The sequence below is a fragment of the Bombina bombina genome, chromosome 1 (assembly GCF_027579735.1).
Source record: "Bombina bombina isolate aBomBom1 chromosome 1, aBomBom1.pri, whole genome shotgun sequence".
In the NCBI taxonomy this organism is placed as follows: Eukaryota; Metazoa; Chordata; class Amphibia; order Anura; family Bombinatoridae; genus Bombina; species Bombina bombina.
The window spans coordinates 1322104254-1322129326 of record NC_069499.1 but is presented as its reverse complement, the minus strand read 5'-3'; the positions used below and the strand labels follow the sequence as shown (position 1 = coordinate 1322129326).

At 41.5% G+C, this 25073-nt stretch overlaps 1 protein-coding gene across 1 annotated transcript in view; it reads right to left on the bottom strand.

Moving 5' to 3' along the window:
* The window catches only part of GPT2 (glutamic--pyruvic transaminase 2), a 326120-nt gene that overhangs the window by 227205 nt on the left and 73842 nt on the right, over positions 1-25073 (bottom strand). The window contains exon 3 of the mRNA XM_053701929.1: positions 24737-24845. Coding sequence (XP_053557904.1) covers positions 24737-24845 — 109 coding nt within the window. The remainder of the gene's footprint in view (positions 1-24736; positions 24846-25073) is intronic.

Sequence of the window (25073 nt, the reverse complement as noted above, 5' to 3'; positions counted from 1 at the left end):
CCCTTGAAAGGTATGTTAAGCAATTTGTTCTTGGAAGACGCATCCGCTGACCAAGATTTTAGCCAAAGCGCTCTGCGCGCCACAATAGCAAACCCGGAATTTTTCGCCGCTAATCTAGCCAATTGCAAAGTGGCGTCTAAAGTAAAAGAGTTAGCCAATTTAAGAGCATGAATTCTGTCCATAATCTCCTCATAAGAAGAATCTTTATTGAGCGACTTTTCTAGTTCATCGAACCAGAAACACGCTGCTGTAGTGACAGGAACAATGCATGAAATTGGTTATAGAAGGTAACCTTGCTGAACAAACATCTTTTTAAGCAAACCCTCTAATTTTTTATCCATAGGATCTTTGAAAGCACAACTATCTTCTATAGGGATAGTAGTGCGTTTGTTTAGAGTAGAAACCGCCCCCTCGACCTTGGGGACTGTCTGCCATAAGTCCTTTCTGGGGTCGACCATAGGAAACAATTTCTTAAATATAGGGGGAGGGACAAATGGTATGCCGGGCCTTTCCCATTCTTTGTTTACAATGTCCGCCACCCGCTTGGGTATAGGAAAAGCTTCGGGGGGCCCCGGGACCTCTAGGAACTTGTCCATCTTACATAATTTCTCTGGAATGACCAAATTGTCACAATCATCCAGAGTAGATAACACCTCCTTAAGCAGAGCGCGGAGATGTTCCAATTTAAATTTGAATGTAATCACATCAGGTTCAGCTTGTTGAGAAATTTTCCCTGAATCTGAAATTTCTCCCTCAGACAAAACCTCCCTGGCCCCCTCAGACTGGTGTAGGGGCATGTCAGAACCATTATCATCAGCGTCCTCATGCTCTTCGGTATTTTCTAAAACAGAGCAGTCGCGCTTTCGCTAATAAGTGGGCATTTTGGCTAAAATGTTTTTGATAGAATTATCCATTACAGCCGTTAATTGTTGCATAGTAAGGAGTATTGGCGCACTAGATGTACTAGGGGCCTCCTGTGTGGGCAAGACTGGCGTAGACGAAGGAGGGGATGATGCAGTACCATGCTTACTCCCCTCACTTGAGGAATCATCTTGGGCATAATTTTCTCTAAATTTTGTGTCACATACATCACATCTATTTAAATGAGAAGGAGCCTTGGCTTCCTCACATACAGAACATAGTCTATCTGATAGTTCAGACATGTTAAACAGGCATAAACTTGATAACAAAGTACAAAAAACGTTTTAAAATAAAACCGTTACTGTCACTTTAAATTTTAAACTGAACACACTTTATTACTGAATATGTGAAAAAGTATGAAGGAATTGTTCAAAATTCACCAAAATTTCACCACAGTGTCTTAAAGCCTTAAAAGTATTGCACACCAAATTTGAAAGCTTTAACTCATAAAATAACGGAACCGGAGCCGTTTTTATATTTAACCCCTATACAGTCCCTGGTATCTGCTTTGCTGAGACCCAACCAAGCCCAGAGGGGAATACGATACCAAATGACGCCTTCAGTAAGCTTTTTCTATGTATCTGAGCTCCTCACACATGCATCTGCATGCCTTGCTTCCCAAAAACAACTGCGCATTAGTGGCGCGAAAATGAGGCTCTGCCTATGATTAGAGAAGGCCCCCAGTGAAAAAGGTGTCCAATACAGTGCCTGCCGGTTTATTTAACATAATTCCCAAGAATAAAATAACTCCTCAAAGCTATAAACTATTAAAAATGCTTATAAATCAATCGTTTTAGCCCAGAAAAATGTCTACCAGTCTTTAAAGCCCTTGTGAAGCCCTTTATTATTATTTAATAAAAATGGCTTACCGGATCCCATAGGGAAAATGACAGCTTCCAGCATTACCAAGTCTTGTTAGAAATGTGTCATACCTCAAGCAGCAAAAGTCTGCTCACTGTTTCCCCCAACTGAAGTTAATTCCTCTCAACAGTCCTGTGTGGAAAACATAATTTATGCTTACCTGATAAATTCCTTTCTTCTGTAGTGTGATCAGTCCACGGGTCATCATTACTTCTGGGATATTACTCCTCCCCAACAGGAAGTGCAAGAGGATTCACCCAGCAGAGCTGCATATAGCTCCTCCCCTCTACGTCACTCCCAGTCATTCGACCAAGGACCAACGAGAAAGGAAAAGCCAAGGGTGAAGTGGTGACTGGAGTATAAATTAAAAAATATTTACCTGCCTTAAAAACAGGGCGGGCCGTGGACTGATCACACTACAGAAGAAAGGAATTTATCAGGTAAGCATAAATTATGTTTTCTTCTGTTAAGTGTGATCAGTCCACGGGTCATCATTACTTCTGGGATACCAATACCAAAGCAAAAGTACACGGATGACGGGAGGGATAGGCAGGCTCTTTATACAGAAGGAACCACTGCCTGAAGAACCTTTCTCCCAAAAATAGCCTCCGATGAAGCAAAAGTGTCAAATTTGTAAAATTTGGAAAAAGTATGAAGCGAAGACCAAGTTGCAGCCTTGCAAATCTGTTCAACAGAGGCCTCATTCTTGAAGGCCCAAGTGGAAGCCACAGCTCTAGTAGAATGAGCTGTAATTCTTTCAGGAGGCTGCTGTCCAGCAGTCTCATAAGCTAAACGAATTATGCTACGAAGCCAAAAAGAAAGAGAGGTAGCGGAAGCTTTTTGACCTCTCCTCTGCCCAGAGTAAATGACAAACAGAGAAGACGTTTGTCGAAATTCCTTAGTTGCCTGTAAGTAAAATTTTAGAGCACGGACTACATCCAGGTTGTGCAGTAGACGTTCCTTCTTTGAAGAAGGATTTGGGCATAAAGAAGGAACAACAATCTCTTGATTGATATTCCTGTTAGTAACTACCTTAGGTAAGAACCCAGGTTTAGTACGCAGGACTACCTTATCCGAATGAAAAATCAAATAAGGAGAATCACAATGTAAGGCTGATAATTCAGAGACTCTTCGAGCCGAGGAAATAGCCATTAAAAATAGAACTTTCCAAGATAACAACTTTATATCAATGGAATGAAGGGGTTCAAACGGAACGCCCTGTAAAACATTAAGAACAAGGTTTAAACTCCATGGTGGAGCAACAGTTTTAAACACAGGCTTAATCCTGGTCAAAGCCTGACAAAAAGCCTGGACGTCAGGAACTTCTGACAGACGTTTGTGTAACAGAATGGACAGAGCTGAGATCTGTCCCTTTAATGAACTAGCAGATAAACCCTTTTCTAAACCTTCTTGTAGAAAAGACAATATCCTAGGAATCCTAACCTTACTCCAAAAGTAACCTTTGGATTCACACCAATATAGGTATTTACGCCATATCTTATGGTAAATCTTTCTGGTAACAGGTTTCCTAGCCTGTATTAAGGTATCAATAACTGACTCAGAAAACCCACGTCTTGATAAAATCAAGCGTTCAATTTCCAAGCAGTCAGCTTCAGAGAAGTTAGATTTTGATGTTTGAAGGGACCCTGGATCAGAAGGTCCTGCTTCAGAGGTAGAGACCAAGGTGGACAGGATGACATGTCCACCAGGTCTGCATACCAAGTCCTGCGTGGCCACGCAGGTGCTATTAGAATCACTGATGCTCTCTCTTGTTTGATTCTGGCAATCAATCGAGGAAGCAACGGGAAGGGTGGAAACATGTAAGCCATCCTGAAGTCCCAAGGTGCTGTCAGAGCATCTATCAGGACTGCTCCTGGATCCCTGGATCTGGACCCGTAACGAGGAAGTTTGGCGTTCTGTCAAGACGCCATGAGATCTATCTCTGGTTTGCCCCAACGTCGCAGTATTTGGGCAAAGACCTCCGGATGAAGTTCCCACTCCCCCGGATGAAAAGTCTGACGACTTAAGAAATCCGCCTCCCAGTTCTCCACTCCCGGGATGTGGATTGCTGACAGGTGGCAAGAGTGAGACTCTGCCCAGAGAATTATCTTTGATACTTCCATCATAGCTAGGGAGCTTCTTGTCCCTCCCTGATGGTTGATGTAAGCAACAGTCGTGATGTTGTCCGACTGAAACCTGATGAACCCCCGAGTTGTCAACTGGGGCCAAGCCAGGAGGGCATTGAGAACTGCTCTCAATTCCAGAATGTTTATTGGCAGGAGACTCTCCTCCTGACTCCATTGTCCCTGAGCCTTCAGAGAATTCCAGACGGCACCCCAACCTAGAAGGCTGGCGTCTGTTGTTACAATTGTCCAGTCTGGTCTGCTGAATGGCATCCCCCTGGACAGATGTGGCCGAGAAAGCCACCATAGAAGAGAATTTCTGGTCTCTTGATCCAGATTCAGAGAAGGGGATAAGTCTGAGTAATCCCCATTCCACTGACTTAGCATGCACAGTTGCAGTGGTCTGAGGTGTAAGCGTGCAAAGGGTACTATGTCCATTGCCGCTACCATTAAGCCGATTACCTCCATGCATTGAGCCACTGACGGGTGTTGAATGGAATGAAGGGTGCGGCAAGCACTTTGAAGTCTTGTTAGCCTGTCCTCTGTCAGGTAAATCTTCATTTCTACAGAATCTATAAGAGTCCCCAGGAAGGGAACTCTTGTGAGTGGAACGAGTGAACTTTTCTTTTCGTTCACCTTCCATCCATGTGACCTTAGAAATGCCAGCACTAACTCTGTATGAGACTTGGCAGTTTGAAAGCTTGAAGCTTGTATCAGAATGTCGTCTAGGTATGGAGCTACCGAGATTCCCCGCGGTCTTAGTACCGCCAGAAGAGCACCCAGAACCTTTGTGAAGATTCTTGGAGCTGTAGCCAATCCGAATGGAAGAGCCACAAACTGGTAATGCCTGTCTAGGAAGGCAAACCTTAGGTACCGATAATGATCTTTGTGAATCGGTATGTGAAGGTAAGCATCTTTTAAATCTACAGTGGTCATGTACTGACCCTCTTGGATCATAGGTAAAATTGTCCGAATAGTCTCCATCTTGAACGATGGAACTCTTAGGAATTTGTTTAGGATCTTTAAGTCCAGGATTGGTCTGAAAGTTCCCTCTTTTTTGGGAACCACAAACAGATTTGAGTAAAACCCCTGTCCCTGTTCCGATCGTGGAACTGGATGGATTACTCCCATTAACAAGAGCTCTTGTACGCAGCGTAGAAACGCCTCTTTCTTTGTCTGGATTGTTGACAATCTTGACAGATGAAATCTCTCTCTTGGAGGAGAGTATTTGAAGTCCAGAAGGTATCCCTGAGATATTATCTCTAGCGCCCAGGGATCCTGGACATCTCTTGCCCAAGCCTGGGCGAAGAGAGAAAGTCTGCCCCCCACTAGATCCGTTCCCGGATCGGGGGCCCTCAATTCATGCTGTTTTAGGGGCAGCAGCAGGTTTCCTGGCCTGCTTGCCCTTGTTCCAGGACTGGTTAGGTTTCCAGCCTTGTCTGTAGCGAGCAACAGCTCCTTCCTGTTTTGGTGCAGAGGAAGTTGATGCTGCTCCTGCTTTGAAATTACGAAAGGAACGAAAATTAGACTGTCTAACCTTAACTTTGGCTTTGTCCTGAGGCAGGGCATGGCCTTTACCTCCTGTAATGTCAGCGATAATCTCTTTCAACCCGGGCCCGAATAAGGTCTGCCCTTTGAAAGGTATATTAAGCAATTTAGACTTAGAAGTAACATCAGCTGACCAGGATTTTAGCCACAGCGCCCTGCGTGCCTGAATGGCGAATCCTGAATTCTTCGCCGTAAGTTTAGTAAGATGTACTACGGCTTCCGAAATGAATGAATTAGCTAGTTTAAGGACTCTAAGCCTGTCCGTAATGTCGTCCAGAGTAGCTGAACCAATGTTCTCTTCCAGAGACTCAATCCAGAATGCCGCTGCAGCCGTGATCGGCGCAATGCATGCAAGGGGTTGCAATATAAAACCTTGTTGAACAAACATTTTCTTAAGGTAACCCTCTAACTTTTTATCCATTGGATCTGAAAAAGCACAGCTATCCTCCACCGGGATAGTGGTACGCTTAGCTAAGGTAGAAACTGCTCCCTCCACCTTAGGGACCGTTTGCCATAAGTCCCTTGTGGTGGCGTCTATTGGAAACATTTTTCTAAATATCGGAGGGGGTGAGAACGGCACACCGGGTCTATCCCACTCCTTAGTAACAATTTCAGTAAGTCTCTTAGGTATAGGAAAAACCTCAGTACTCGTCGGTACCGCAAAATTTTTATCCAACCTACACATTTTCTCTGGTATTGCAACTGTGTTACAATCATTCAGAGCCGCTAACACCTCCCCTAGTAATACACGGAGGTTTTCCAGTTTAAATTTAAAATTTGAAATATCTGAATCCAGTCTGTTTGGATCAGAACCGTCACCCACAGAATGAAGTTCTCCGTCCTCATGTTCTGCCACCTGTGACGCAGTGTCTGACATGGCCCTAATATTATCAGCGCACTCTGTTCTCACCCCAGAGTGATCACGCTTACCTCTTAGTTCTGGTAATTTAGCCAAAACCTCAGTCATAACAGTAGCCATATCCTGTAATGTGATTTGTAATGGCCGCCCAGATGTACTCGGCGCTACAATATCACGCACCTCCCTCTGAGCGGGAGATGTAGGTACTGACACGTGAGGCGAGTTAGTCGGCATAACTCTCCCCTCGTTGTTTGGTGAAATTTGTTCAATTTGTACAGATTGACTTTTATTTAAAGTAGCATCAATACAGTTAGTACATAAATTTCTATTGGGCTCCACTTTGGCATTGCAACAAATGACACAGGTATCATCCTCTGAATCAGACATGTTTAACACACTAGCAAATAAACTTGCAACTTGGAAATACAATTCAATTAGAATAATATTAAAACGTACTGTGCCTTTAAGAAGCACAGAAGATCTTTGACAGTTGAAAATTAATAAATTGAAACAGTTATAGCCTCAATCCTTGTAAACAACACAACTTTAGCAAAGGTTTAATCCCATTAGCAAAGATAACAAATTCTGAAGCAGGAAACAAATTACAGAATAAACGTTTTTTATCTCAGTCAAACTACAATTCTCACAGCTCTGCTGAGAGAAATTACCTCCCTCAAAATAAGTTTTGAAGACCCCTGAGCTCTGTAGAGATGAACCGGATCATGCAGGGAATACAATGAGTTGCTGACTGAAATATTTGATGCGTAGTAAAAGCGCCAAAAAACGGCCCCTCCCCCTCACACACAGCAGTGAGGGAGAACAGAAACTGTCAGAAAACAGATTAAGCAACTGCCAAGTGGAAAAATAGTGCCCAAACATTTATTCACTCAGTACCTCAGTAAATGAAAACGATTTTACATTCCAGCAAAAACGTTAAACATAATCTCTAGTTATTAAACAGCTTTATGTATTTCTTACAGTGTAATTCTAGTGAAGTACCATTCCCCAGAATACTGAAGTGTAAAGTATACATACATGACATTATATCGGTATGGCAGGATTTTCTCATCAATTCCATTATCAGAAAATAAAAACTGCTACATACCTCTATGCAGATTCATCTGCCCGCTGTCCCCTGATCTGAAGTTTACCTCTCCTCAGATGGCCGAGAAACAGCAATATGATCTTAACTACTCCGGCTAAAATCATAACAAAAACTCTGGTAGATTCTTCTTCAAACTCTGCCAGAGAGATAATAACACACTCCGGTGCTATTTTAAAATAACAAACTCTTGATTGAAGATAAAAACTAAGTATAATCACCATAGTCCTCTCACACATCCTATCTAGTCGTTGGGTGCAAGAGAATGACTGGGAGTGACGTAGAGGGGAGGAGCTATATGCAGCTCTGCTGGGTGAATCCTCTTGCACTTCCTGTTGGGGAGGAGTAATATCCCAGAAGTAATGATGACCCGTGGACTGATCACACTTAACAGAAGAAACAGCCATCGATTTTAGTAACGGTTGCTAAAATCATTTTCCTCTTACAAACAGAAATCTTCATCTCTTTTCTGTTTCAGAGTAAATAGTACATACCAGCACTATTTTAAAATAACAAACTCTTGATTGAAGAATAAAAACTACATTTAAACACCAAAAAACTCTAAGCCATCTCCGTGGAGATGTTGCCTGTACAACGGCAAAGAGAATGACTGGGGAAGGCGGAGCCTAGGAGGGATCATGTGACCAGCTTTGCTGGGCTCTTTGCCATTTCCTGTTGGGGAAGAGAATATCCCACAAGTAAGGATGACGCCGTGGACCGGACACACCTATGTTGGAGAAAACTGCTATATACCTATTAAGATCAGCATGTCTCATAGACCCCCCCCCACATGCCAGAAACCAGATATTTACTGCACTAGAGCACTTCCTCTGAGACTAACACTGGGAATATGTAAAATATGCAATTATTAGGATTTAAGAACAGGAAAGGTATTTTTACAACTTTTTAAAGGGACACTCAAGTCAAAATTAAACTTTAATGATTCAGATAGAACATGCCATTTTAAACAACTTTTCAATTTGCTTCCATTAACAAAAAGTGCACAGTTTTTTTATATTTAAAAGTTTTGAGTCACCAGCTCCTACTGAGCATGTGCAAGAATAAACGTATATGCATTTGTGATTGGATGATGGCTGTCACATGGTACAGGGGGAGTGGAGATAGATTTAACTTTTAAAATTGTCAGAAAAAAAAACCAGAATTTATGCTTACCTGATAAATTACTTTCTCTTACGGTGTATCCAGTCCACGAATTCATCCTTACTTGTGGGATATTCTCAATCCCTACAGGAAGTGGCAAAGAGAGCACACAGCAGAGCCGTCCACATAGCTCCCCTCAGGCTCCGCCCCCCCCAGTCATTCGACCGACGGTTAGGAGTAAAAGGAGAAACTATAGGGTGCAGTGGTGACTGTAGTTTTACTAAAATAAATTTGAACCTGACTTAATTGCCAGGGCGGGCCGTGGACTGGATACACCGTAAGAGAAAGTAATTTATCAGGTAAGCATAAATTCTGTTTTCTCTTACATGGTGTATCCAGTCCACGGATTCATCCTTACTTGTGGGATACCAATACCAAAGCTTTAGGACACGGATGAAGGGAGGGAACAAGTCAGGTAACCTAAACGGAAGGCACCACTGCTTGCAAAACCTTTCTCCCAAAAATAGCCTCCGAAGAAGCAAAAGTATCGAATTTGTAAAATTTGGCAAATGTATGCAGTGAAGACAAAGTCGCTGCCTTACAAATCTGTTCAACAGAAGCCTCATTCTTGAAAGCCCATGTGGAAGCCACAGCTCTAGTGGAATGAGCTGTAATTCGTTCAGAAGTCTGCTGACCAGCAGTCTCATAAGCCAATCGGATGATGCTTTTCAGCCAGAAGGAAAGAGAGGTAGCAGATACCACTGAGCAACAATTTCTAATGCCCAGGGATCTGGAACGTCTCTTGCCCAAGCCTGGGCAAAGAGAGAAAGTCTGCCCCCTACTAGATCCGGTCCCGGATCGGGGGCTACCCCTTCATGCTGTCTTGGCAGCAGGCGCAGGCTTCTTGTCCTGTTTACCCTTATTCCAGCCCTGCAAGGGTTTCCAGGTTGCTTTAGGCTGGGAAGCGTTACCCTCTTGCTTAGCGGCAGTTGAAGCAGGTCCGCTCCCGAAGTTGCGAAAGGAGCGAAAATTAGCCTTGTTTTTGGCCTTAAACGGTCTATCCTGCGGGAGGGCATGACCCTTCCCCCCAGTGATATCCGCGATAATTTCTTTCAACTCGGGACCAAAAAGGGTCTTTCCCTTGAAAGGAATATTTAGTAATTTTGTTTTGGATGACACGTCAGCCGACCATGATTTGAGCCAAAGCGCTCTTCGCGCCATAATGGCAAAACCTGAATTTTTCGCCGCTAACTTAGCTAATTGGAAAGCGGCATCAGTGATAAAAGAATTAGCCAGCTTTAAAGCGTGAATTCTATCCATGACTTCGTCATATGAAGTCTCCCTCTGGAGCGACTCCTCCAGCGCCTCAAACCAAAAAGCCGCTGCAGTAGTTACAGGAATAATGCAGGCAATTGGCTGGAGAAGGAAACCTTGCTGAACAAACATTTTCTTCAGCAAACCTTCCAATTTTTTATCCATAGGGTATTTAAAAGCACAACTGTCTTCTATTGGTATAGTTGTACGCTTAGCAAGTGTTGAAACTGCTCCCTCCACCTTAGGGACCGGCTGCCACGCGTCCCGTCTGGGGTCATTTATGGGGAACATTTTCTTAAAGATAGGGGGGGGGACAAAAAGGTACACCTGGTCTCTCCCACTCCTTAGTCACAATATCCGCCACCCTCTTCTGGATCGGAAACGCATCAGTGTATACAGGGACCTCTAAAAATCTGTCCATTTTACACAATTTTTCTGGGACCACCATGGGGTCACAATCATCTAGGGTAGCCAAAGCCTCCTTAAGCAGGACGCGGAGGTGTTCCAGCTTAAATTTAAACGCTAATGAATCTGACTCTGCCCGCTGAGAAATTTTTCCTGTGTCAGAAATTTCTCCCTCGGACAGACCATCCCTCACTGCCACTTCAGAGTGTTGTGAGGGTACTACAGATAAATCATCCAAAGCATCTGATTGCTCATCCTCTGTTCTTAAAACTGAGCTATCACGCTTTTTTGGAAAAACTGGCAGTTTGGATAAAAATGCCGCAAGGGAATTATCCATGACTGCTTCTAATTGTTGTAATGTAATAGGGGCCAATGCGCTAGAGGTACTAGGCAACGCTTGCGCGGGTGTAACTGGTGTAGACACATGGGGAGAGGAAGGAGGACAATCCTCATTACCTTCCGTCAAAGAATCATCTTGGGCTACATTTTTAAGTGTTACTGCATGGTCATTAAAATGTTTAGATACCTTAGCACACTTTAAACATAAATGCAATGGGGGTACCGCCATGGCTTTCAAACACATAGAACAAGGTCTATCTGTAGGCTCAGACATGTTAGACAGACTTAGATAGCACTTAAATACAAAAAAAATACACTTTTTGAAAAAACGTTACTGTGCCTTTAAATAATAAAAAGCACCCACTTTTTTACCAAATCTCAAAAAAAATCCGATCTTTATGAAATTTACACCATATGATCCTAATGCTTTGAAAAGATTGCACACCAAGTTTCAAGCCAATTAACCCCTTATTGCCCAAACCGGAGCCAATTGAAGCTGCCACCGGTTTAACACACTACATCACGATGCCACAGTCTCTGCTGTGGCCCTACCTTCCTTGGGGATTAGTTTTGGAACGAAATAAGCCTCCCTGAAGTCCTTCTGCAATCTCTGGACTTTACATGTCAAGCTGCATGAAGCTGACTTGCAAAACAACTGCGCAACTGAGGCGCGAAAATTAGGCCCCCTCCCTCTTCACTCTGGAGTTGTGGGGCCTTCCTGAGTCAATTTAGGTGTCTAAAATTATGTCAGGAGTATAAAACACCTATAAAGTGTTCCAAATATGACAAACACTTGTGCAAACAGATTATATTAAAAAATAATCAATTTTCCCGATAATAGTGTCCACCAGTGATTTAAGCCCTTTAAACCAAGCCATCCTTCTATACTGAGTCTGAGAATATGGCTTACCTTCCCACATGGGGATTTCTGTCAGTCTTCTAGCATTACCAAGTCTTGTTAGAAAAAAAATGACTGAGCATACCTTAAGCAGTTAAGCCTGCAAACTGTTCCCCCCAACTTAAGTTCTCCGGTACTCAACAGTCCTGTGTGGGAACAGCAATGGATTTTAGTTACAACATGCTAAAATCTTTTTCCTCTCAGCAGAAATCTTCATCACTTTCTGCCTCAGAGTAAATAGTACAAACCGGCACTATTTTAAAATAACAAACTCTTGATTGAAGAAATAAAAACTACAAATCTAACACCACATACTCTTTACCCTCCCGTGGAGATGCTACTTGTTAGAGCGGCAAAGAGAATGACTGGGGGTGCGGAGCCTGAGGGGAGCTATGTGGACGGCTCTGCTGTGTGCTCTCTTTGCCACTTCCTGTAGGGATTGAGAATATCCCACAAGTAAGGATGAATCCATGGACTGGATACACCATGTAAGAGAAATCTACTACTCATTTGAAGCTCAGACTAATTGCTAATGCATTGTCTTTTTATGTTGATTATGCAAATATACTGTGTTTACTGGTCCTTTAATATGGCGCATTACACTATCAGCTTAGTTGTGTGGAGCACTGTTACAGGGACATGAAACCCAAAACATTTCTTTCATGATTCAGATAGAACATACAATTTTAAACAACTTTCCAATTTACTTATTTTATCCAATGCTCTTTGTTTTCTTGCTATCTTTTGTTGAAAAGCAGGAAGGTAAGTTCAGGAGTGTTATATGGCAGCTTTTCTGCAACAATGTTATACATCAGCAAGAGCATTAGATGGCAGCACTATTTCCTGTCATGTAGAGCTCCAGACATGTGCACGCTACCTATCTAAATATCTCTTTATCAAAGAATAACAAGAGAACAAAGTAAATATGATAAAATAATTAAATTGGAAAACATTTTTTAAATGTTTTCTCTTTCCGAATCATGAAATAAAAATGTTGGGTTTCATTTCCCCTTTAAATGAATAATTATAGGTAATTATGACTCCGAAACCAATGAATTAGGGTCAACTTCCGCTTCTACTCAAGTAGTTCAGAAGAACCAGAATACCTCCATTCTATTCTGTGATTAGTAAATGCCTTTTCCATCTTAACTTTATAAAGGCCTATTGATATGATCTGCAGTATGGTAGGGGAACTGAGTTTTTATACCATTCTCTAGTTAAATATAATTGGGCAGCAAAAAAGGAAATTTATGCTTACCTCATATTTATTTCTTTTACGATATGACAAGTCCACGGATTTCATCCTTACTTATGGGATTACGCCTCCTGGTCAGCAGGAAGTGGAAAAGAGCACCACAGAAGAGCTGTATATATAGCTCCTCCCTTCCCTCCCACTCCAGTCATTCGACCGAAGTTAGGAAGAGAAAGGAAAAGCCAAAGGTGCAGAGGTGACTGAAGTTTGCCAAAAAGAAGTAAATACCTGTCTTCGAATTGACAGGGTGGGCCGTGGACTCGTCATATCGTAAAATAAATCAATTTATCAGGTAAGCATAAATTTCCTTTTCTTCTACAAGATACGACAAGTCCACGGATTTCATCTTTACTTGTGGGATACAATACCAAAGCTACAGGACACGGATGAAAGAGAGGGTCAAGACAGAGACCTAAACGAAAGGCACCACTGCTTGAAGAACTTTTCTCCCAAAAACAGCCTCAGAAGAAGCAAAAGTATAAAATTTGTTAAATTTGGAAAAAGTATGAAGGGACGACCAAATCGCAGCCATACAAATCTGTTCAACAGATGCATCGTTTTTAAAAAACAAAGTGATGAGCTGCACCAGGGTACTTGTTAAAAACTTTTTATTGTCGGTCACAAAAACTTCCTTCCAGAAGCATCATTTCACAACAATAATACAGGACATTGTGATGTGTATAGAAGTCACCCAAAGAGCTTATTGCTGACGCGTTTCAGCCTGTACCGGCCGTAATCGTAGCATAATGCTCATAATCCCAATTCACCTTTAAATCCCTTGTGCTAAATTGTGATTGGATAAAACAATTATCCTGGGCGGTTTCTATGAACACACCTATTATGTATATACATCAATACAAAGTACTATTCCTTTATAAACAATGATAAGTAATAAGAACATTAAACATTTGCTTATACTCAGATTAATTTTTGGTTGGGGCTAAAAGTATTTTGCAGCCTTAATCTTATGGTTCTAGCTTTTTATTTATTTTTATATATTGTCATAACTCTTCCTGATTAGACTTTCGAGTCCCTTTTTAGATTGTAGGAAAATTGAGTCAAGACAAACCGGAAAAAATCTGCCCTAATATGCTGTGTCTTCACAAATGCTTTATTTTACTTAGTCTATCCCTTTACTGGGAACTAATGTTGCCAGACATAATCCAAACACAGACAAAAATAATAAATAAATGAATAGGCAAGTGCTCTTACTCCTAATATATGTTTGTGAATTCTTTTGAATTTTTGCTCAAAAATACCAAACAAATACTTTCAACTTAACTTAAATCCCTAGTTACAAATTCCAAACTTTAAATTTTAAATTTTAAATTCCAAATTTTCAAACTCCAAATTTTAAATCTCAGACATCAAAATATTAATATGAATTCAACTTTTTATCTCTGAAACCTTAATTTCAATCTCCACTCAGAGGGTGTTTTTGGATACACAGACCCAAGACCATTTATTCCCAGAAATTGATTACGGTATGTCAAATTCTGAATTCAGACCTGTGGGGATTCTAGTTCTGAGTCTGTGTATCCAAAAGGCTTCCCTTTTGGCTAGGAGTTTGTCTCTGTCTCCACCCCTTGCCTTACAGGTTACTTGTTCGATAATTGTCCACCTCATTGTATCCGCTTTTTTATTGTGCATCAATTTAAAATGCTGCACTAATGGTGTTGTTAGTTTTCCTGCTTTTATATTAGTTACATGTTCACGTATTCTGTCCCGTGTTTCTCTAGTTGTGAGTCCTGTATATTGGACTCCACACTGTGTGCAGGTCAGCAAATAGATCACATAAGTGGCTCGACAGTTCAGGCATGAATAATGCCTGAATTGTTCACCTGTTGCTGTACTCGAGAAGCCTTCGCCTCCCTGTAAGAACCCACATGCTATACACAATGTAAACCGGCAACAATCTGCAGCCAGGGGTGAGTCAGTTTACAGAGACATTTCCATCTTGGTGTTACACAAGTTTGGGATTACTTATTAACAAGTAAATTGACTGAGCGGTTATACTAGGTGCTCACACATCTTTTGACTTTTGTACATTATACAGTGGGTTTCCTGTGATTTGTGGTTGAGCACTAATTAACGTTCCTGGCAATACGGCACAAGTCACAATTTTCACAACATGGAACAAGAAATAAGGGACATTGAAGTAATTCAATTTTATTCATTGCGGAAGTCAGATGAACGTGTGGAGAACACATTAGAGATTGAAAATGTATTTTCTTCTGATTTTTCCACCTATACATTAAGCAAATTGTTTGAGCATTTGGAGTCTCTCCTAGAAAAAGAGATAAGACTCAAATGGGACATTTGGACACTGCAAAAGTATCTAAATCAGGGCATGATACCCAGGGGCCTAAGGGTCAATAAATTTCCCACCTTTGTGGTGGAAGACGAAGAGTTCATAAGGGTCTGGAATGGGGTGCTTTCAGATTGTTCGCTCAAACTTATGGGAATGTTGATTGAATTTAAATCTAAGCTGCTAGTTACTATTTCAAAGGAAATTGATGTTTTGCAAATAGAGTTAAATGTGCGTAGCAAAGAGTTACAATTTAAGAAATTTGACTCAATACTGCAGGTTACACTGGCAGAATCAAAAGCACTAATTATGGAAATTAAGCACGATAAATATTTAAGAGATTTAAGTGATTATGAAAATAATAAAATTTATATTTGGAATAGAAAACTAAGACCTAGCTATAGAAGGGAAAACGATCAAAAAAGGTTCCCCAAAGGTAAAAAATCAGGCAAGAGACAAAACAAACAAGCTTTTAAATCTAAAAAAGTAACCTTTAATGAGAGTGAGGCTGAGTCCTCTGGGGATTGTTCCACTTCAGAAGAGGAGGACACAGCCAGAGATAAGGAGATAATTTGTAATTCAGAACATATAACAGCCCCCATAGCCAAGGCCATCACAGAAATGAGCACAACAAGGCATCAACAGAATTATGTAAACGAAGCAAGCCCAGTAACCTATAGGGAAGAAGAGAGATCAGAGGTAGGGCAGGTTTTTTCAAAGGTCCCAGAAGGATTCGAAGGGGGGGGGAACGTTACAAAAGGGAAAGGGATTCTAAAAGGAAATCCTTTACAACAACGGCAACCCCCCAGGAGAGGCAGATCCAAAACCAAGTATCAGTAAATTCTGTGATTAACCTGTCTTCGCGTCCACTAAGTGCCATTGAGACTAAGGTCTTAAATTATGGCCTGAGTTTTGTGCCAGCTGACACATTTAATTTATTCCAAACCTTAGTGGACGTGAACAGATTGATCAGGAACCTCACAGTCAAGAAATATTTTGCAAAAGGTGGTACAGGGATGAGTCACGATAAAACTGAAAATGAATCCCATTAAAACACTACATTGACATTTCAAGAGGTATGTGATTTGGAGGCACTTGAACATTTATACTGTGAAAGTGGTAACAACGAGATAGATACGGATACAAATAAAGTATCAAGTGGCCCACAGTTTTCAAGTGCCTCTAAATTGTATCCCTTACACGTAAGGGGTAATATTCTTGAAAAATTTCAGGAAAGAGTGGAGAGGGATTTAACGAATTTAGCCTATGTTGCCAGACAGAATGAACATCCAAATTTAGATAAAGATGAACTCTCAGCACTGAACGATCTCAAAAGAGATAATAATCTGGTGATTAGATCAGCAGACAAGGGTGGGTCCGTGGTTGTCATGGACAAATGTTTCTTTGTTCAAGAAGCACTACGACAACTATCGGACCCACTCCAGTATACACTCTTGTCGCACGATCCGACTGCAAGATTCAAGCGTGAGTTATTGCACTTAATTGATGATGGAAGGGAAGCAGGCTTTATAGATGAGAAAACATGTGAGTTTTTGATAGTAGATTCTCCGATAAAGCCTGTTTTTAATTTCCTTCCCAAAGTACACAAGTCTTTAACAGAGGTTAAAGGCCGTCCCATTATTAGTGGCATTGGCTCCATATTGGAACCTATGTCACAATGGCTAGATTCCATTCTACAGCCAATGGTCTCCAAGTTGTCTAGTTACTTGAGGGACACGAAGCAACTTTTGATTGAACTTGAATCTGTGGTTTGGCAAAGCCATTACAGTTGGCTGTCTATAGATGTAACTTCCTTGTATTCATCTATACCCCATAACAAGGGTCTAGAAGCATTATCTTTTTTCCTGAAAAGGATGACTGAGTATAGCCCCCATTTTTGCAGTTATATCCTGAGTGTCACAGAGTTCTTGTTAACTCACAATTTTTTCATGTTTGAGGGAGACCACTACCTCCAGAGATGTGGGACAGCGATGGGGGCCAAGTTTGCCCCCTCCTATGCCAACCTGTTCATGGGCTGGTGGGAGCTGTCCCACATCTATGGAGATAGTGGACCCTGGAAAGCAAAGTTCCATTACTACAGGAGATACATAGATGATCTTCTGATCATCTGGGAAGGAAGTGAAACAGAGGCTGAGGACTTCCTAAGACATCTCAATAGCAACACAGCAGGGATAAAGCTAACACATGAGTTTAATGCTACACAACTTAACTATCTTGACGTAACATTAATGAGCAAAGAGCACAAAGTGTTCACAAAGGTGTTCAGAAAACCTATTTCAGGAAATACACTGCTCCACGCAAGAAGTAACCACCCTAAAAGGGTTTTTCGATCGGTCACAAAAGGGCAGTTTATACGCTTAAAGCGCAATTGTACAACTCAAGAGGAATTTAACATACAGGCTTTAGAACTAGAAGACCGTTTATGCCAAAGAGGGTATAAGAGAAAGGAAGTATCTAATTCCAGATTAGAGATAGCCAAAGCAAACAGGTTACAATTTCTAAACTCAGAGAAGCCTATGAAAAAGGATGGTTTTGAAGGTGTTTCCTTTATCACTAGATATAGCAACCAATATCATCAGATTTGCAACATCATACGAAAGCATTTTCGTATGTTATCAGCTGATGATGATCTCAGTGATATTATATCAAAGGGGTGCAGATATGCATTCAAAAAAGGGAAAACATTAGCTAACATTCTAGCTCCCACACAAATAAGTACCACAAAACCTGATCAATCATCATGGTTAAGATTCAAAGGGGTCTTTAAATGTAGCTATACATTGTGTATAGCATGTGGGTTCTTACAGGGAGGCGAAGGTTTCTCGAGTACAGCAACAGGTGAACAATTCAGGCATTATTCATGCCTGAACTGTCGAGCCACTTATGTGATCTATTTGCTGACCTGCACACAGTGTGGAGTCCAATATACAGGACTCACAACTAGAGAAACACGGGACAGAATACGTGAACATGTAACTAATATAAAAGCAGGAAAACTAACAACACCATTAGTGCAGCATTTTAAATTGATGCACAATAAAAAAGCGGATACAATGAGGTGGACAATTATCGAACAAGTAACCTGTAAGGCAAGGGGTGGAGACAGAGACAAACTCCTAGCCAAAAGGGAAGCCTTTTGGATACACAGACTCAGAACTAGAATCCCCACAGGTCTGAATTCAGAATTTGACATAATCAATTTCTGGGAATAAATGGTCTTGGGTCTGTGTATCCAAAAACACCCTCTGAGTGGAGATTGAAATTAAGGTTTCAGAGATAAAAAGTTGAATTCATATTAATATTTTGATGTCTGAGATTTAAAATTTGGAGTTTGAAAATTTGGAATTTGGAATTTAAAGTTTGGAATTTGTAACTAGGGATTTAAGTTAAGTTGAAAGTATTTGTTTGGTATTTTTGAGCAAAAATTCAAAAGAATTCACAAACATATATTAGGAGTAAGAGCACTTGCCTATTCATTTATTTATTATTTTTGTCTGTGTTTGGATTATGTCTGGCAACATTAGTTCCCAGTAAAGGGATAGACTAAGTAAAATAAAGCATTTGTGAAGACACAGCATATTAGGGCAGATTTTTTCCGGTTTGTCTTGACTCAATTTTCCTACAATCTAAAAAGGGACTCGAAAGTCTAATCAGGAAGAGTTATGACAATATATAAAAATAAAAATAAATAAAAAGCTAGAACCATAAGATTAAGGCTGCAAAATACTTTTAGTCCCAACCAAAAATTCATCTGAGTATAAGCAAATGTTTAATGTTCTTATTACTTATCATTGTTTATAAAGGAATAGTACTTTGTATTGATGTATATACATAATAGGTGTGTTCATAGAAACCGCCCAGGATAATTGTTTTATCCAATCACAATTTAGCACAAGGGATTTAAAGGTGAATTGGGATTATGAGCATTATGCTACGATTACGGCCGGTACAGGCTGAAACGCGTCAGCAATAAGCTCTTTGGGTGACTTCTATACACATCACAATGTCCTGTATTATTGTTGTGAAATGATGCTTCTGGAAGGAAGTTTTTGTGACCGACAATAAAAAGTTTTTAACAAGTACCCTGGTGCAGCTCATCACTTTGTTACTCTGGAATTCAATGAAACAGAGCCTGCACGGAGGTAGCTTGTAACCGCTACAACTGTTGATCCAGCCAGCGCCCATTGGATAATTCTGACAGCTGATTGAACAGCTGAGAAGGAGCAGGCCGGTGACGTCAGACGCCGAGTAACCGCGAGTGGAGCGGGACCCAGGAGGAGAGCGGAACACCAGCCGGAGGCAGCGAGAAAGGGGCTCGGATCTGTATTAGCCCACTGCCCCGGAGGAATAAACCAGCTCTCTGAGGACGGGCCATACTCTGCGAGCAGCGGAAAGAGGCAAGAAACCGGCAACAATCTGCAGCCAGGGGTGAGTCAGTTTACAGAGACATTTCCATCTTGGTGTTACACAAGTTTGGGATTACTTATTAACAAGTAAATTGACTGAGCGGTTATACTAGGTGCTCACACATCTTTTGACTTTTGTACATCGTTTTTAAAAGCCCATGTGGAAGCCACAGCCCTAGTAGAATGAGCCGTAATTCTTTCAGGAGGCTGCTGTCCAGCAGTCTCATATGCCAGGCGGATGATACTCCTCAGCCAAAAAGAAAGAGAGGTAGCCGTAGCTTTCTGGCCCCTACGTTTTCCAGAAAAAAACAATAAATAATGAAGATGATTGACGTAAGTCCTTAGTCGCCTGCAAGTAAAACTTCAGGGCACGGACCACGTCCAAGTTATGCAACAGACGCTCCTTCTTAGAAGAAGGATTAGGACACAACGAAGGAACAACAATTTCCTGATTAATATTCTTATTAGAAATAACCTTAGGAAGAAAACCAGGTTTGGTACGTAAAACCACCTTATCAGAATGGAAAATAAGATAAGGAGAATCACATTGTAATGCTGAAAGCTCAGAAACTCTACGAGCAGAAGAAAAAGCGACCAAAAATAAAACCTTCCAAGAAAAAAAACGTAATATCTATGGAATGCATGGGTTCAAACGGAACCCCTTGAAGAACATTAAGAACTAAATTCAAACTCCAGGGTGGAGCAATTGGTCTAAACACAGGCTTGATTCTAATCAGAGCCTGACAAAAAGACTGAACGTCTGGAACATCTGCCAAACGCTTGTGTAGTAAAATCGACAAAGCAGAAATTTGTCCCTTTAAGGAACTTGCTGATAACCCTTTCTCCAATCCTTCTTGGAGAAAAGATAAAATCCTGGGAATCCTAACTCTACTCCACGAGTAGCCCTTGGATTCGCACCAATAAAGATATTTACGCCATATCTTATGGTAGATCTTTCTAGTGACAGGCTTACGTGCCTGAATCAAAGTATCAACGACCAAATAAGAGAACCCCAGCTTAGATAAAATCAAGCGTTCAATCTCCAAGCAGGCAGCTGCAGAGAAACTAGATTCGGATGATGGAAGGGTCCCTGAATGAAAAGGTCCTGCCCCAATGGAAGCTTCCACGGTGGCAGAGATGACATGTCCAACAGATCGGCATACTAAGTCCTGCGAGGCCACGCAGGCGCGATTAGAATTACCGAAGCCCTCTCCTGTTTGATCCGTGCAATCACCCGGGGAAGGAGAGCAAACGGTGGAAACACATAAGCAAGGTTGAACGACCAAGGCACTGCCAAGGCATCTATCAGTTCGGCCTAAGGATCCCTCGACCTGGACCCGTATCTTGGGAGCTTGGCATTCTGACGAGACGCCATCAGATCCAATCCCGGTCTGCCCCATCTGAGAATCAGGGTGGCAAAGACCTCCGGATGGAGTTCCCACTCCCCCGGATGAAACGTCTGTCTGCTTAAAAAGTCCGCTTCCCAGTTGTCCACTCCTGGGATGTAGATTGCTGACAGATAACAAGAGTGAGCTTCCGCCCACCGAATGATCTTGGATACTTCTGTCATCGCTAAGGAACTCCTCGTTCCTCCCTGATGATTGATGTAAGCCACAGTCGTGATGTTGTCCGACTGAAATCGGATGAATTTGGCCGAAGCCAACTGAGGCAAAGTCTGAAGCGCATTGAATATTGCTCTCAATTCTAGAATATTGATTGGAAGTAGAGACTCCGACCGAGTCCACACCCCCTAAGCCTTCAGGGAATTCCAGACCGCACCCCAGTCTAGTAGACTGGCGTCCGTTGTCACTATCACCCAACAGGGTCTGCGGCAGCACGTCCGTTGGGACAGATGATCCGGCGACAACCACCAAAGAAGAGAGTCTCTTGTCTAATGATCCAGATGTATCTGAGGAGACAAATTTGCATAATCTACATCCCACTGCCCGAGCATGCACAGTTGTAGTGGTCTGAGATGAAAGCGAGCAAACGGAATGACGTCCATTGCTGCCACTATCAATCCAATCACCTCCATGCACTGAGTCACTGATGGTCGAGGATTGGACTGAAGGGTTCGGCATGTATTCAGAATTTTTAAATTTCTGACCTCTGTCAAGAAAATTTTCATGGATATAGAATCTATTAGAGTTCCCAAGAAGGAAACCCTTGTCTGTGGAATTAGTGAACTCTTTTCTAGATTCACCTTCCAACTGTGAGTCCTCAGAAAGGACAGAACTATGTCTGTATGAGATTTTGCCAGATGGTAAGACGACGCCTGGATCAGAATATCGTCCAGATAAGGCGCCACTGCGATGCCCCGTGGCCTGAGAACCGCCAGAAGAGACCCTAGAACCTTCGTGAAGATCCTGGGTGCTGTGGCCAACCCGAAGGGAAGAGCCACGAAATGAAAATGTTTGTCCAGGTAGGCAAACCTTAGAAACTGGTGATGATCCTTGTGGATAGGAATATGAAGATAGGCATCCTTCAAGTCCACGGCAGTCATATATTGACCCTCCTGGATAAATGGTAGAATTGTTCGAATAGTCTCCATTTTGAATGATGGGACTCTGAGAAACTTGTTTAGACTTTTTAGATCTAAAATAGGTTGAAACTTTCCACTCTTTTTTGGGGACCATGAAAAGATTTGAGTAAAACCCCTGCCCCTGTTCCAGTATTGGAACGGGAAAAATTACTCCCATAGTAGAGAGGTCTTTTACACAACGTAAGAACGCCTCTCTTTTTATCTGGTCTACAGACAATAGTGAAAGAAGAAACCTCCCTCTTGGGAGAGAATTTTTGAATTCTAGTTGATACCCTTGGGACACGATCTCCAGTGTCCAGGGGTCCTGAACGTCTCTTATCCAAGCCTGGGTAAAGAAAGTAAGTCTGCCCCCTACTAGATCTGGTCCCGGATCGGGGGCCGCCCCTTCATGCTGTCTTGGGAGCAGCAACGGGCTTCTTGGGTTGTTTACCCTTGTTCCAAACCTGGTTGGGTCTCCAGACAGACTTGGCTTGAGCAAAATTCCCTTCCTGTTTAGCGGATAAAAGAGAGGGGAACCCTATGAAATTCCGAAAGGAACGGAAATTATTCTGTTTACCCCTCAGTTTAGCTGCTTTATCCTGAGGTAGGAGATGACCCTTACCTCCCGTAATGTCAGAAATTATTTCTTTCAAGTCAGGCGGGTCTTTCCTTTGAAAGGAATAGCCAAAAGCTTTGACTTAAAGGACACATCAGCAGACCAAGATTTTAACCATAACGCTCTACGTGCTAAAATGGCAAATCCAGCATTCTTAGCCGCCAATTTGGCAATCTAAAAGGCGGCATCCGTAAGAAAAGAATTAGCCAGCTTAAGAGCCTTAATTCTATCTAAGATTTCCTCTAAAGGAGTGTCAGTCTTAAGAGACTCTTCTAAGGCGTCAAACCAGAAGGCCGCCGCAGTTGTAACTGGTACAATGCAGGCCGTCGGTAGTAAAAGAAAACCCTGATGAATAAATTACTTTTTCAGAAGACCCTCCAACTTTTTATCCATGGGATCTTTGAAAGCACAACTGTCCTCAATAGGAATAGTTGTACGCTTAGCCAGGGTAGATATAGCTCCCTCCACCATAGGGACTGTTTGCCAAGAGTCCAGGACAGTAATCTAAAAAGACAAGAGGAGACAGATGCGCCACATGGCCCAATATTGTTTGATCCAAAACCAAAATAGTTGAAGCAAGAAATACACTCACATTTAGGAAAGCACCTCACTCAGTGCTGTAGAGACAGTCTGGGATCTGTTACAGTCACCCAGAAGACCAAACCTCCCGCATAAGATGTGTTGTCTACAATAAGAGAGACACAGGTGCCTATATGGCCTAGTATTGTTGGGGCAATGATGATTCAAGACCACAAATTAGAATGGTACTCACAATATTAAAAGCATGTCCATTGATGCTGTTGAAGCAGAATGGGGTCAATGCAGTCACCCAGTAGACTTAGATATAGGCACTCAGGATACAGAGGTAGTCCAGAGATGAAAACACAGTCAGGATAATCGCAAAGGCTCCCCAACTCGGGAACCAAGTCACAGAAAAAGGCAGCGAGTGTTCAAAATATAAATGACTTTATTAAAATATTAAAACAAAGGCGACGCGTTTCTCAGCCAATGGCTGTTTCATCAGGCTTCATTTTGTGGCATGGGAGGAGATAGAAGGGAAGATAAAAGCTCTGGTGTAAAGTGTTGGTTTGTCTTTACCTGGTGACCAGGGAATAAATAGCCTACATGTGGACTCTCACCATCTATTAAAAGGAAGAAAAGTTTTAAAGTGAAGGTAAACTTTGGTGAATGAAAGTCGTTTTTTTAAAAATACTATTAAAAACAGGGGCACTTTCATTCATCAAAGTTTACAAAGCAGCCGCTTTGTTAAAAAAAAATGCCTTTTTTCTTTCCACAGCCAGAGCAGCTTCCCCCACCTAGAGATCCTCTATTCACACGTCAGCAATGACTAATCCGGCTTCCTCCAATCACAGCATGGCCTCAGGCAATGTCTACCCTGGGGGGAAAGCTGGGATTGGAGGAAGCCGGATTAGTCATTGCTGACGTGTGAATAGAGGATCTCTAGGTGGGGGAAGCTGCTCTGGCTGTGAAAAGAAAAAAAGGCAATTTTTTTAACAAAGCGGCTGCTTTGTAAACTTTGATGAATGAAAGTGCCCCTGTTTTTAATAGTATTTTTAAAAAACGGGCTTTCATTCACCAAAGTTTACCTTCACTTTAAAGCTATTTTTTGATAACAGAATAAGCTCCAATACATTATTTGATTCCAAATAAGAGAGTTTATCTTGGATTTCTAGTTTCTACACTACTGTGTAAGATTAAAGTCATTTCCAAGTAGTGATTAAAGAGTTCAGTGTTTTTTTTTCCTACAGTTAATGCATATTTCTTAAACATATCTTTGCATCTCACATTGGTTTGTGTTCTGAAGTAAATCTGAGTGTACTTGACATTTGCAGCAAAAACTCAACTAGAATGGAACAATAAAAATGTCAAATAGTTTATGGCAAATATATTTTCATGTCATAATATGTGAGACATTTGCAACACAGGGTTGGATTCCATTGTAAAAACCTGAGAAAAGTGCTTTACAAAAAATGTATATTTATAATATTTAAATCACTCGTATACACTAGAGAGCCAACATCTTCAGTTCTTTAGATGATTAAAAAAAAGGTTTATAAAGTTAAATTATAAACTTCTTATATGTATAGTGTAGCTCTGCTAAATTTCAGAAATACACTCACCCAAGCTCTGTCCTCCACATCCCTGTAGGATTCTGACAGCTCTTCTTTTAGCATCCTGGGGGAAATTTGGACTATCTAAAAGTTCTGGGAATGTACATAGAGCAACCACCTAAAAACAACAGCAGAAGAATTACCGACTATTAACTGTACACGTAACAACAAATTCACTGTGTATTCATACAGGAGAAAAAGGGAATTTATACTGGAGAGAAAAAAAAAGACACCAATCACAGTATTAATTCCTTCTCTGCTAAAGATTTAAGAAATGTTTGTACAAATTTTCATACTTTTGTTATGTTTCTGATTGGACTTCATTCTGGAGTATAGTTTTACTTGT